Below are 13293 nucleotides of genomic sequence, written 5' to 3' on the forward strand. Positions count from 1 at the left end.
CAACAAATGTTTAAGTACTTGGAGTTTGCTAGGCACTGTGCTAGGTGCTGGTAATACAAAAACATAAATGAAATAGCAGTCCCTGGATTATAGAATATAATCAGTTAGATTATATTCTAGCAGAGCATATGCATGTAGTATTTTAAGGATTATAATGCACCTTTTCACACATTAACCTCATTTCAAAAGGACTTCACAGAATCGTAAAATTGTAGCATTAGGAGGGACCAAATATTTAGATGCTTAATTGTTGACTGATGAATTAAAGTTTTTATAGCACTTTTCTTACAACAGTCTTGTTGAAGGTAGGTAAAGCAAGTATTAGCTTTCCTATTATACACATGAAGCAGTTGAGTTTCTGAGAACTTTTGCTTTGTCCATGAAGTACTATTAGGCAAGGGTAGGAGGGGGGAGGTGAGTCATGATAGAATATATTGGGCATTTTTTCCTCTTTCAGTAACACTGCTAGGAATTGCTAGGTTTCCCTTTTTTTTTGCGAATGTTTTCTGTTAATATTCTCCCCTCTTCACCCTTTTAAAAATATTCTTATGTAAAATTCCAGAAAATGTTGACAGAAGAAATAAATTTCAGAAATGATACATCTTTTTGTAAGAAGGCAAAAAGGGTGTAGAAATAATAATTTAGTGCAAATATTCTTGAATTAAATCATGAATTAGTATCTTGGTGTTTTTCTATTTTCCTTTTGGACATTTTCTATAAATGTATTCATTAGTGTGCTTTGAGAACTATGTATGCTACCATAGGAAATCACAAATGTAGGAAATTTCACATTGGCCTTATTCCCACTCAGTTCAAGATTATAGTTAGGTTTTTCCATCTTATTAATTTTAAAAATATGATTGTATTCTTTGGATGGGGATGGAGGGCAAGTCCAGAAAAATCTCTCGAGAGCCTAGCAGATGGCATTCATCTCACATCTTAGTTTATGCATCTGTTGGCTTTTTTCCCCCATTCATATGGTGAGTTGAAGGAAAGACAGAAAATCAGTAAAGGAATGTTTGTCCTTGAAACATTTTTTTGAGTAGGTAAACTCTATAACAGTTACCATCATGCAATTTTGGGATGTGGTGAGGAGCAAAAGAACTAACCTGTCCCCTACAGAAGCAATAACACTTGTAAAATGAGGGCTTTTCTTTTCTGTTTGTCCAGGATAGATACTTTTTCAGGCAAATGGCAGTTTGCAAAGCAGCAGAAGTCATGGATGCTAAGTACAACAAAAAGATACATAAAGTACAATGTATCAAAGTGCTGTGGTTTGCAAGTAAGCAGTTATTTGCATTCTTTGTGTGAAATTATTGGATATTCTCTGTTACTTACATTTATATACCGAAGAGGGAAAAGAATGGCTAAAAAAAAAAAAAGTTAAAGTGTAGTCTGACTTCCTGGCATGTACTAAATTTAAACTTTTTTGATCAGAGTACTTTCAATATGTCTTTAAATAGAAAAGAAAGTAGGAATTGTAATTGAGTTTCAGGGATATAGTTGAGTAGAATTTCAACAATTTACAATGCTAACTTTTTAGTGCTTCTGAAAGCAGGAAGTTTTATTAGTGACAGTCCAGAAGTATTCTAGCTCAAAGAGCATCCCTACTGCCATATGTGGTAAGGGTTTGTTACTAACCCAAAAACTGCTCCTGTAGTACAGTGAATAAGCAGAATTGGTCTTTGTCAGGCATTCATAAGAGATATGAAAGGATGCATTTTTTCATAGTGCCTTTTAAGTAGTTTTTGTTATTTAAAGAATTTTTAAAAAATTGTCTCCTTCAGATATGGGTAAAGTTTTGTTTTGTTTTTAATTAAAAGCAATTTGGGGTTACGACAGATAGCATTTCATGAGAATAAGTTGGACATAGAGTTTTCAGTGTAGTGTTGGAAATAGAACACTGGACTGGATACAGAGGATGTACATTTTAGTTACAATTTTGAGCTCTACTATTTGAATAAGTAATAATTTCACTGAAGCTTGTGGAGTTTCGTTGTTAACATATAAAAAAATGAAGGTAATATTTGTATAACAGACTTACAAAATTGTTGTGAGGAAAATACATTGTAAACCTGTACTACTGAGTTTGAAAAGTGTTCTGCTTCCAGCTCTTGCTGTTATAAAAAAAAAATGACATCTTATTCCATTTGCACACCCATCCCCCAACTTCCTGTACACTGTCATACTTTGGAAAAATGGAATCATAAGTCACTCAGCATTTATTTCTTAAGTGTGTGTAGTGTCCTATGCTGGGTGGTGTAGAAGATACTTGCGTTACTTTGGATCCATAATCTTATGGATTTTTTAATGGTATATTGTGCTCTCTCATCTTGTCAATGCTTTTCCATAAAAATCTTCTGTAATGTAGTGTTCTAAGTTCATTTTTAAGCTGCTTGATGTGCAGAGCACTGTGCTAGGCATTGGATACAGAACCAGGGTACAGAGATTAAGATGGCAATACTTCCTGCCTTCTTGGAGTTTCCATTATTACTATGGACTGTAACCTGTTCATAGACAGAGACAGAAAGTAATTTCAAGGAGGAAGAGAGATTGCTTCCAACTTAAAGGGATCACAAAAGGCCTTGTATAGGAAGTAATGAAGCTGTCCTTTGAATGAAACTAGGATTCTAAGAGGTACAAATACAAGTAAGAATGTTGTGCATTCCACATGTGAGGCAAAAGGCATGGAAGAGTAAAATGGAATATCTTTCATGAGCAATACCTGGTGACAGATATTGATGGTGTACTTGAGGCAAGTAATACAAAATAGCAGACGAATCATGGAAGACTTGAAATGCTAGGTAGGTTGAAGAAGGAATTGGGAGCCACTGGAAAAAAAAATTAGAAGGGTAGTGACAGAGTCAAATCTTTGTTTTAGGAACATCAGCTTGGTAGTTGTGATTAAAGATAGGAGAGACAGAAAACAGGAAGACTGTTAGGCTATTAAAATAGGTGAGGCAATAAATGATGAAAGAAGGGGACAGGTTCAAGAGACAGTATCAGCAAGACTGATGGCAAATGTAGAGTGAATCAGAGTGGAAAAGTCAAGGTATACTTTTCACGTATTTATGGATATTAACATACCCCTCACTGTTTTATCTGTAATCCTTTACTCTGCTATACAACCTGCCAACCTTCTTTTCTGGTCATACATCTTGGAAGCTCTGTGCATATTTCACATCTTTATATTTTGCATAGGGAAAACTCAAATCTGATCATGATTTATTTTTGAATGTCTTATCTCATTTTAGAGTTTTGTAGGGAAAAATCCTAATCCCTTTTTTTATTATAAAATTAGAAGGGAAGGGGTGAAAAGAATAATTTGAATTTAGAAGCATTTGGGAAAATGTCATAGATTAAAGATATTTGACTAAATGTTGTATTGGTTTTTTCCACCCCCCAGCGACTAAGACGGTTATCCACCAAATATAGAACAGAAAAAATTTATCCAACAGCCACTGGAGAAAAAGAAGAAAATGTTAAAAAGAACAGATACAAAGACATATTACCATGTAAGTTTGAATTATCTTTTGCCAAATCAAATAGAAGTGTTAATTATTTTTGTGGCCTCACCAATTTCTTTTTCTGCTGTTTTAGAATGACTAGATTATTTATAAATATTCAAGCTTTTGTCTTAAAAGTTAGGACAGTTATATCCAAATCGAAATGTTGGTTAAATTTGTTTAATAGGCTTTTAAGATTTATTCTTTAGTCTTTGTTTACAAAATAATTTTTGTCTGATAATAAATTTCTTTTAAGGTTTATGTATTTTTAACATTAGTTTCTTAATTTTGCTTTCTAAATTGTCTCCCATCCCCCCCATGAGAAGGCAAACAATATATCAGTTATACATGTGAAGTCATGCAAAACATTTTCCTATATTAGTCATGTTGCAAAAAAAAAAATCAAGATATCAAGAAAGTGAAAAAAATTATATCTCAGTCTGCAATCAGAGTTCATCAGTTCTCTTTGGAGTTGGATTGCATTTTTCATTGTGGGTCCTTTGTAATTGTCTTGATTAGAGTAGCTAAGTCTTTCACAGTTGATCATCATTACAATATTGCTGTTACTGTGTATAGTGTTCTCCTAGTTCTGCACATTTCACTTTATATCATTTCATGTAAATCTTCCAGATTTTTCCAAGACCATCCTGTTCATCATGTCTTATAGCACAGTAGTGTTCCATCACAGTCATTTACCATTCCCCATTCCCCAGCTGATGGACATCTCCTCAATTTCCTATTCTTTACCATCACCACAAAAAGAACTGCTATGAATATTTTTGTACATATAGGTCCTTTTCCTTCTTCTCTGGCGTGGTACTAAATGTTTTTAAAAAGCCAAAAACTAAAGTTTTAGTGGGAAAATCCTTTTGTGAAATACTTTAGAGGTATTTCAGTTAGAGAAGCAAGCTATATATTAAATTTTTCAAAATTAAACTTTGGAGATGTAGAACATAGTAGGAGTTTTCTTTATTTTGCAGTGTAGTCTTTTGCAAATTATTAACTTATTTTTTTCTTATTCATGGTGTCTCCAAGACTGTTATTGCTTCATATTACCAACTACATTTTAGTCCTCATTGTTAGGTTGGAGTAGTAAGAGGTTAACTAAGAGTAGTAAGAAACATTTCTGAATATATTTCACAGTGGATCGAACTTACCCTCCAAAGCCAAATAGAAAAGATTTTCACATTATTTTCTATTTTCTCTTTGTAGGCTTGAATGACGGAGAGCAGGTTATGTAGTATAGCCATAATTTGGTATAATATGCATGGCATTTCAGTTTTTGATTATGTTTCTTAGTGAAATACTATAGTAAATTCTTTTTTTTTTTTTGAGGAGGGAAGGCAGGGCAATTGAGGTTAAGTGACTTGTCCAAGGTCACACAGCTAGTAAGTGTGTTAAGTGTCTGAGGCTGGATTTGAACTCAGGTCCTCCTGACTCCAGGGCTGGTGCTCTACTCACTGTGCCACCTAGCCGCCCCTATAGTAAATTCTTACTCATAGATTTACCACTAAAATGATACCTAAGAATTAGGAAAAGTTTATATCTAGAGTAAGTACAATTTATAGTATAGCATGGAGAATAGAAGGTTGACCTCTTAGCTAGGAAATTGGTTTCAAGCTCTGCATTTGACACATACTAGCTGTGTGACCATTGGCACCTCACTTATCTAATCAGTGTCCCAGGCAAATCATAAGAATATAAATTGCATGGCAGGTTGTTGATCTGCATTGGGAGAAACAGTTTGCTTATATGGGAGTTTCCTCTGCCAAAGCCAACAGGTCTTGTAAAAAAGAAAAGTTTCTTTGGCTTTTTCAGTTTTTTACTCTTCCAGTAGGATGTTCTAGGGTCGAGTAGATTGAAGTATTTGAATGATTTATCTGTTTTTTTCTTTTTGTTTTTGTCTTTTAAACTAGATATAAAAATAGAATGCATGGCAGATACCTCACAAAGGCACATAGCTATGGACTTAAATGGATGTGTACATATTAGATAATAGAGCAAATTTAAAAGGTGGGGGGAATAGCTGAAATCCTAGAGTATAGTGCAGCTTTGGTATCAGCCCCATCTGTATGTATATCTAGCTTTTCTAAGCAATTTTGTTTAATTTTATTTACAGGGGACCTACCTACGCCTTCCATTAGAATAGAGTGCTTATCTCATTGGATTTTTAAGCATTCTGGAAAGACCACAAGGTGTTTTAAAAGTAGAATTGTTTATACAGTTGTTTTAGTCATACATGCTGAGGATCTATTCAATATCTGGATTATGCAGTTTTCATGTAACCTAATTACTCCTAGTTCTTACTGACTTTTGAGATTATGCTGTAGTAATAAAAGGAGAAGGACAATGTTTATATCTTTTAGAGAGGAATAGGCATTGATGATTGCAAAGCCAGTGAACCTCTGTTGAGTCAGGGATTCTTAAACCTTTTTGTGTCACAGATCCCTTTAGCTGTCTGAAATCTATGGACACTTTTCCAGAATAGTGTTCTTAGGTGTGTTAAATAAAATACATAGAATTATAAAGGAAAGCAGTTATGTTGAAGTAGTTAAAAAAATTTCTGATACTCTCTTAAGTTCAAGGACCCCATATTGTTGGAAAAAGGGGTTTTTAGAAAAAGGGTTTAGTGCACAGAAAAACCAATTTTGTTTCCCTTACTTAAAATTATGTCCTCTGTCTGAATTTTCCTATTTCTTTTAATGGCACCACCATTCTCCCATTGACCTGTGGCCCAAACCTTTGCGTTCTTTTTGTTTTCTTCTCCCCTGCTCCCCAGTCCAGATCCTGTCTTGATTGGATTGTTTGTAGTAGCCTCATAGCTTGTTCTTGTCACTTTGTTTTTCCCCTTTCCAGTTCATACTTCCAGTCACTGTTAAAGTGACATCTATATGGAAAAGAAAGATTAATCTGTCAATCAAAACCTTTTATTGGTTTCTTTTTACCTAATGAAATCCAAATTCCTTTGCCAAATTCTCAAAATCCAAAATTCTCAAGGCTTTACAAACTGTGGTACCAATCTACTTGTATAACTTATTTTACTGTATTCTTCTGAATAAAGTATTCACTTTAGACAAACTAAAATACTGAGTTTCTCTAATCTATATCCCACGTTTTTGGCCTCTATCTGCTTGTTCATATCGTATCTAATTCAAGAAATGCCTCTATTCTTCATCACCATAATTGAAATCCTTGGCACATTATGGCAGAGTAGATAAAAGTGCTGACCTTGGGAGCTGAGAGACCCAATTTGAATCCTGTCTCAATTGTTGAGTATTTCTCTGATCCTTGGCCAGTCATGTAACTTCAATTTCTGCATCTGAAAATGGGGATACTAATAGCACCTACTTTCAAGATTTTAGGATCAAATGAGGTGATATTTGTAAAATACTATATAAATTTTAGCTATTATTAATAATATTACAATTAATTGTCCTCTGTACTCTTCACTCAGAATTGATCTTTCCTTAAAAATCTCAGTGTATCATTTGTATCTTTCTTGTTTATTATGTTTATTTTATATTCATGATTATTTTGTAGGGCAGGAACTGTCTTCTCTATCTGTATCTCTTTAGGACCTAGCACACGCTTTGCACATACTTAATATTTGATGTAATATTTGATTTGATACCATCAGTGAGGGTACTTGATCTAATAATGAGAGTGGAAGCCTTACCCACACCTTTTCATCCTGTTCCACTCTTGTTCATGTTCTCCTGTAAAACTTCCATAAAGGGTCTGTCCATTGTGCTGGGCACCTGTCTCTAGACCCCTTGACACTAAGGGAATATTGGTGTAGCACACAAACTGTTGATGATATGGTTATGTCTTTTCACACATATCATATGCCTTTATGTTGAGTGACCCCTCAACGTGAATTATTCAGAGACCATTACTTACAGCCGTACAACATCACCAAAAAGATGGATGATTTTTTTAAAGGAACTTTGTATGGAGGGAAACCTGGAGTCATAATTTGCTTAGTTTTCCAAAGGCAATAAAGCCCATTGTATTACATCAGCAAGGCAATAATAACAACGTAGATGATAATTGTCAAAGTGCCTATGTGGTTCTGTATGGCAAAGTATACAAGACTCTCCACATAGAAGGTAGAAGAAGTAAACCATTTATTCAGACACCAGAGAACCATATCCCATAAGCCATCTGCCCAATCCATCAGAGCAGTAAAGCATTTAATACATATTATCACAACACGGAGCCTCGCCATCCCAAAACCTCTCTGACCCCCTGCTAGGGTCTTCCCAGTACATCTAAGTCAGTCTGTTCACCTCTTAACTATCACTACAGCCATTAGCAGCCATAATCTTCCTCCTTCCCTCTCCCTCTCCCTCTGACATAACTTCCTTTTCCTGTCAGGAAGCTTCTCCCACCACACATGACTTAGGCTTCCTGTGACATAAGCATGTCACATGGCCTATTAATAGGTGGGAAAGATCTTCAAATCTAAATTGCTACTACATGTATTGAACCAAGTTACTTGATTGATTCTGGACTCAGTTCATCATCAGAGACAAGTGCTGATGAATCATTGCTGTGAGTGTCCTTAGAACTTTATGTCAGTTTGGACATTAAACATTCTTCATCTACTTGCTGTTTATAGTTTGTGGATCTCATTTAGATAAGGCTTGATGCAGTTAGTGGAAGGTCAGCAAAAAAGTAGCATATCTTTATGGTCCAGTGGAAAGAGCTACTGGCATTGCAGTGGAGGATCTTGGTTCAAATTCCATCTGCCATTTGCCTGTATAAATTTGCACAAGTCTCTTTCGTCTCTGGCCATCATTTTGCTCAACTATATAATTATAGCATTGGATTAGACGATCTCAAAATTCTATTCTAAACTCAGTTCAATCTATATTTTTATGATTTAGAGGCACTCTTCATTGATTTAGACGTTGCCTATAATGCCACCTTACACACTGTATTTCAAGTTTGATGTTTAAAAAAATATTTGATTTGGATGAACTTAATGCATAAGGGTTGACCTTTTTAAAAGATGCCTTCTGTGCGTGTATCATAATTATACAATATTCCTTGAAATATTTAACAATAGAACTTTGTTTAACCTTCTGATTATTAATATGAATGAAGCAAGCCATAAAAATAAGAAATATATGTTTACTAAGGGTACTTAATGTTATTCTCATTTTTTGGACCAAACTTCTGTTTTTTGTTTTGTTTTTTTTTTGGCAGGGCTATTGGTGTTAAGTGACTTGCCCAAGGTCACACAGCTAGTTCATGTGTCAATTGTCTGAGGCCAGGTTTTGAACTCAGGTCCTCCTGACTCCAGGGCTGGTGCTCTGCTCACTGTGCCACCTAGCTGCCCCTGGACCATACTTCTGATTTCATTGTTGTAAGGTGCTACCAATAAGGAAATTTCCTCTACTAGTACAAATCAGCAATTTCTCTACATTTTATCATTTTAAGAGTGTTGCCTCGGCTAATGAGAAGTTATATGCTCAGGATCACAACCAATACCATCAGCATCAAGACTTGAATCAAGACCTTCCTGATTCAAAGGCACTTTTTTCTTCACTGCACCACAGCTACCTCACTATTCTTAAACTGTGGGTGCTTAATAAATTTATGTCAAATTACTATTAACTTCTTCAATGCATTAAACAACCAGTATTTGGAAATAGTACTTTATAAGTGATATGACCAGATTGTTTAAATTGATTTTCAACTTTCAAGAAAACCTTGGAGTTTATTATGAAAATCAAATTCTCTGGTGGCATTCTATTTTTGGTAACATTTGTCTGTTTTTTATGGTGAATTCAAGTACAATAAATTTGGAAACAAATTTGTTATTTGTCATAACTGACAGCGTTTAAAGTTTGAAAAGTGATTTACGTAGGTAATCTTATTTGAGCCTCATAGTAACCCTGTGAGATAAAAATTAAGTGATTTATCTATGGCCGTACAGTTAACATTGATTAAGCTCCTACAATATGCCAGGCACTACGCTAAGCACCAGTAAATGAGTGCTGTAATTTCAATCCAAATCTTCTTGATTACAATTTCATTGCTTTGTCTACTATGCTGTGTCTGCTTCAGTTCATTCAGTTCTTGATTGTGGTATCCTCCATGTAACATTTAATACAACAATGCAAGTAAACATTTACTCTTATGTGCAGAATGAAAAAGAAGTGGAGGGGTGCTTTGTTTGGGTTTTTTTTTTCTGTTGCCTTTTTTGTTAGAATTTTCCGTTTGCCAGATAATGAGTTATTTCATGGTTTAATGATGTTATTAGGCATTATAATCTGTACCTTTCTAGTGATCTGAATCACTAAAATTCAGCAGAGACTAACACATTGTATTGCTATATAAAACACAGTGCAGTTGATTCCTGTGACAGTTCCTAAGTCAAAGTTCTTTGGATCTAGCTTATATACCTATAGTCTCAAACTTCCTTTCCCACAGAGATAACACACACACACAGACACACACACACACACACACACACACAGAGCAATTAACAGATACAAAGCCACATTTAGTTTCCATCATTCTTCTGTTGCTAAATTTGGGAATGTCAATACTTAACCTTACAATATTCTGGATGTTAGTGATCCCACCCTATCAAGACTTCCTTTTCCTTAGATAGGATACAGCCCTTTGTTTAGACTCTTGATCCTTTTTTCCTTTAACAACTGGAAATTTGAGAGGAAATAGTTGAGATTTACGTATTCTGTGAATAGGAGAATATTTTTTCAGGCTTCTGCATTTTTTTGGGGAGGTATGATGAAACCCATTAAAAGGTCACTTTTAAGTCTGAATATCTGTAGCATCAGATACAGTCTTATGTTATATTGAGTGATGAAGTGCTATTTTAGGTCCATAAGGTTTAATTTGTAAAGGAGAGATAGTTAATCTCTCCTCCCCATATTGTTTGATGCATACAACGGTAAATACCTCTATTAACCTGTGGTTGATAGATGCCTATGAGAGAAAAGATAAAAAAAGAGTGAATCTAATATTTATATTAAGGTATACTCTTCCACCCCCCCCACCCCTCTAGTCTCCCAAGTCACACTCTTATTTGTAGGTTGGTTCTCCCAGGAAGTGGCTACTCCCAAATTCAAAGGGTACTTTCTGAGGGTCCATACTCCTTAAAGCTGTAGCTCTTGGGCCCTTATCAGTTTGCTTACTTTAACAGTCAGCCAGTAGACACGATTAGTTTGAAGTAAAGGTGTATAGTCAGTCTCTGTTTGGTCAGTATACATTTTCCTGATCTTGACCAGGGCTTTATGGTAAAGGCCTGTATATTTGATTTAGAGCATTTGGCATTTTCCAACAGGTCCCAGAAAATAATAAATAGAGTTAGCCTTTTGCCTTACCAACAACATATTATTGCCATCTAGTGGTGAAAATAATTGTAGCAGGTTTTCTAAATATGAACTTTTAAAAATGGTGTTTGAGAAACGGATTTTCCATTTCCATTTGGGCTGGTAGGTGTTGCAGTGGGTAGAGTGCTGAGCCTGGAGTCAGGAAGACTCGTCTTCATGAATTCAAATCTGGCCACAGACACTACCTGTGTAACCCTGGGCAAGTCACCTAACCTTGTTTACTCAAGTGGTAAATGAGCTGGTGGAGGAAATGGCAAAATACTCCAGTATCTTTGCCAAGAAAACCCCAAATGGGGTCATGAAGAACCGGACACAACAAATGACCAAATACGTTTTCTACAGTTGTTCTTTTTCTATACATAGTTTGTAGGAATACATTGCTGTTGGACATGCCTGGTTTCTCCTGAAAGTCAATCTGACGACATAAACTGGCATCCAAAATCAGTACTAATAAGTTACTTCAAAAATGTCATTTATGTGTTATTTAGTGGGGAGATTTTTTTTTTTTTGCTAATTTAAAAAAAATTATTTTCAGTTCTAAATTTTCTCCTTCCCTTCACACCTTCCCTCTCTCATTGAGGAGACAAGAAATACAGTGTCCATTATACATATTGTTCAGCCGTTTTTCAGATATCTCCAACTCTTCATGACCTTATTTGGGGTTTAATAGGCAAAGATGCTGGAGTGGTTTGCCATTTCCTCCTCCAGCTCATTTTACAAAGATGAGGAAACTTAGGCAAAGAGGGTTAAGTGATTTTTACATTCTAACACATCTGGTAAGCATCTGAGGCCAGATTTGAACTCAGGAAAATGAGTCTTCCTGACTCCAGGCCTAGCGCTCCATCCACTGTGCCATCTATCTGCCTCATTATACATATGATGTCATGCAGATCTTGTTTCCACATTAGTCATGTTGGTGGTTGGGGAAGGGAGAGGGACACATGCAAAATATGCTTCAGTCTGCCCTAGAATTCATTTCTGTCTCTGCATGTAGATAGCATTTTTCCTTTGGAATTTTTGTGGTTTCTGTGTACAGTGTTTTCATGGTTTTGCTTGCTTCACTTTGTATCAGCTTATGAGTTTTTCCCTAGATTTTTCTGAAACCATCTCCTTCATCATTTCTTAGAGCACAATAGTATTCCATCTCAGTCACATAGTACAACTTGTCAGCCATTCCCCAATTGATGAGCATCCCTCAGTTTTTGATTCTTTGCTACAACAGAAAGAGTTGTTATAAATATTTTTGTTATTTTGAGCTCCTTTTCTTTGATCTCTTTGCAGTACAAATCTAATAGAAGTATTGCTGGGTCAAAGGGAATGGCAGTTTTATAGCCCTTTTGGCACTGTTCCAAATTGTTTTCCAGACTAGTTGGACTAGTTCATAGCTCCATCACTTGTGCATTAGTGCAACTATTTTCCAGCATCCCCTCCAGCATTTGTCATTTACCTTTTCTGACATATTAGGGAATCGTATGGGTGTGAGGTAGTACCTCAGAGTTTTAATTTGCATTTCCCTAATCAATAATGATTTGATTTCTTCTGAAAACTACCTGTTCATATCCTTTGACCATTTATCATTTGGGCAGTGGCTCTTATTTTTGTAAATTTGTCTCAGTTACCTATGTATTTGAGAAATGAGACCTTTATCGGAGAAACTTGCTATAAAATCGCGTGACTTTTCCCAGCAGCTTTTGTTGAATAGTGAGTTCTTGCCACAATAACCTTACTTAGATCTTTGGGTTTTTCATGTAATAGGTTACTGTGGTCGTTTACTTCTCTATATTGTGTACTTAATCTGTTTCATCGATCACCCACTCTATTTCTTGTCCTGTCCTAGATTGTTTTGAAGATTGCCTCTGTATAGTATAGTCTGAGACATTCAGGTTAAAAAAATTGATTTCCTTGATATTCTTGACCTTTTGTTCTTCTAGATGAATTTTGTTATTTTTAGCCACTTAAAATAATTTTTTGGTTGTTTGGTATGTCACTGAATAAGCAAATTAATTTAGATAGTATTGCAATTTTTATTATTTTAGCTTAGCCTACCCATGAGCCATTAATAATTTTCATTATGTAGATCTATATTTTTGTAAAGAATGTTTTGTAATTGTGTTTATATGGTTCCTTTGTGTATTATCTTGACAGGCAGACTCCCAAGTATTTTGTACTTTGTGCAAGTTATTTTTAATGGGATTTTTCTTTTTATTTCTTCCTCTTGAGGGTTTTTTTGGGGGGCAATAGAAATGCTTTGTGATTAATATAGGTTGATTTTATATCCTGAAACTTTGCTAAAGTTAAATATTTTGACTAGTTTTTTAGTTGACTCTCTAGGGTTCTCAATATATACCATTGTGTATAGTCTGCAAAGAACAGTAGTTTTGTTTCCTCATTGTTTTTCCTTATGATTTCCATTTCTTTTT

At 35.1% G+C, this 13293-nt stretch overlaps 1 protein-coding gene across 2 annotated transcripts in view; it reads left to right on the forward strand.

Annotated features, from left to right (window-relative positions):
* The window catches only part of PTPN12 (protein tyrosine phosphatase non-receptor type 12), a 97720-nt gene that overhangs the window by 37164 nt on the left and 47263 nt on the right, over nt 1-13293 (forward strand). The window contains exons 2-3 of one of the 2 annotated variants that reach the window (XM_036760300.1): nt 1171-1282; nt 3407-3515. In XM_036760300.1, coding sequence (XP_036616195.1) covers nt 1171-1282; nt 3407-3515 — 221 coding nt within the window. The remainder of the gene's footprint in view (nt 1-1170; nt 1283-3406; nt 3516-13293) is intronic. The other variant, XM_036760301.1, reaches the window with a different exon arrangement.

The sequence above is a fragment of the Trichosurus vulpecula genome, chromosome 5 (assembly GCF_011100635.1).
Source record: "Trichosurus vulpecula isolate mTriVul1 chromosome 5, mTriVul1.pri, whole genome shotgun sequence".
NCBI lineage: Eukaryota > Metazoa > Chordata > Mammalia > Diprotodontia > Phalangeridae > Trichosurus > Trichosurus vulpecula.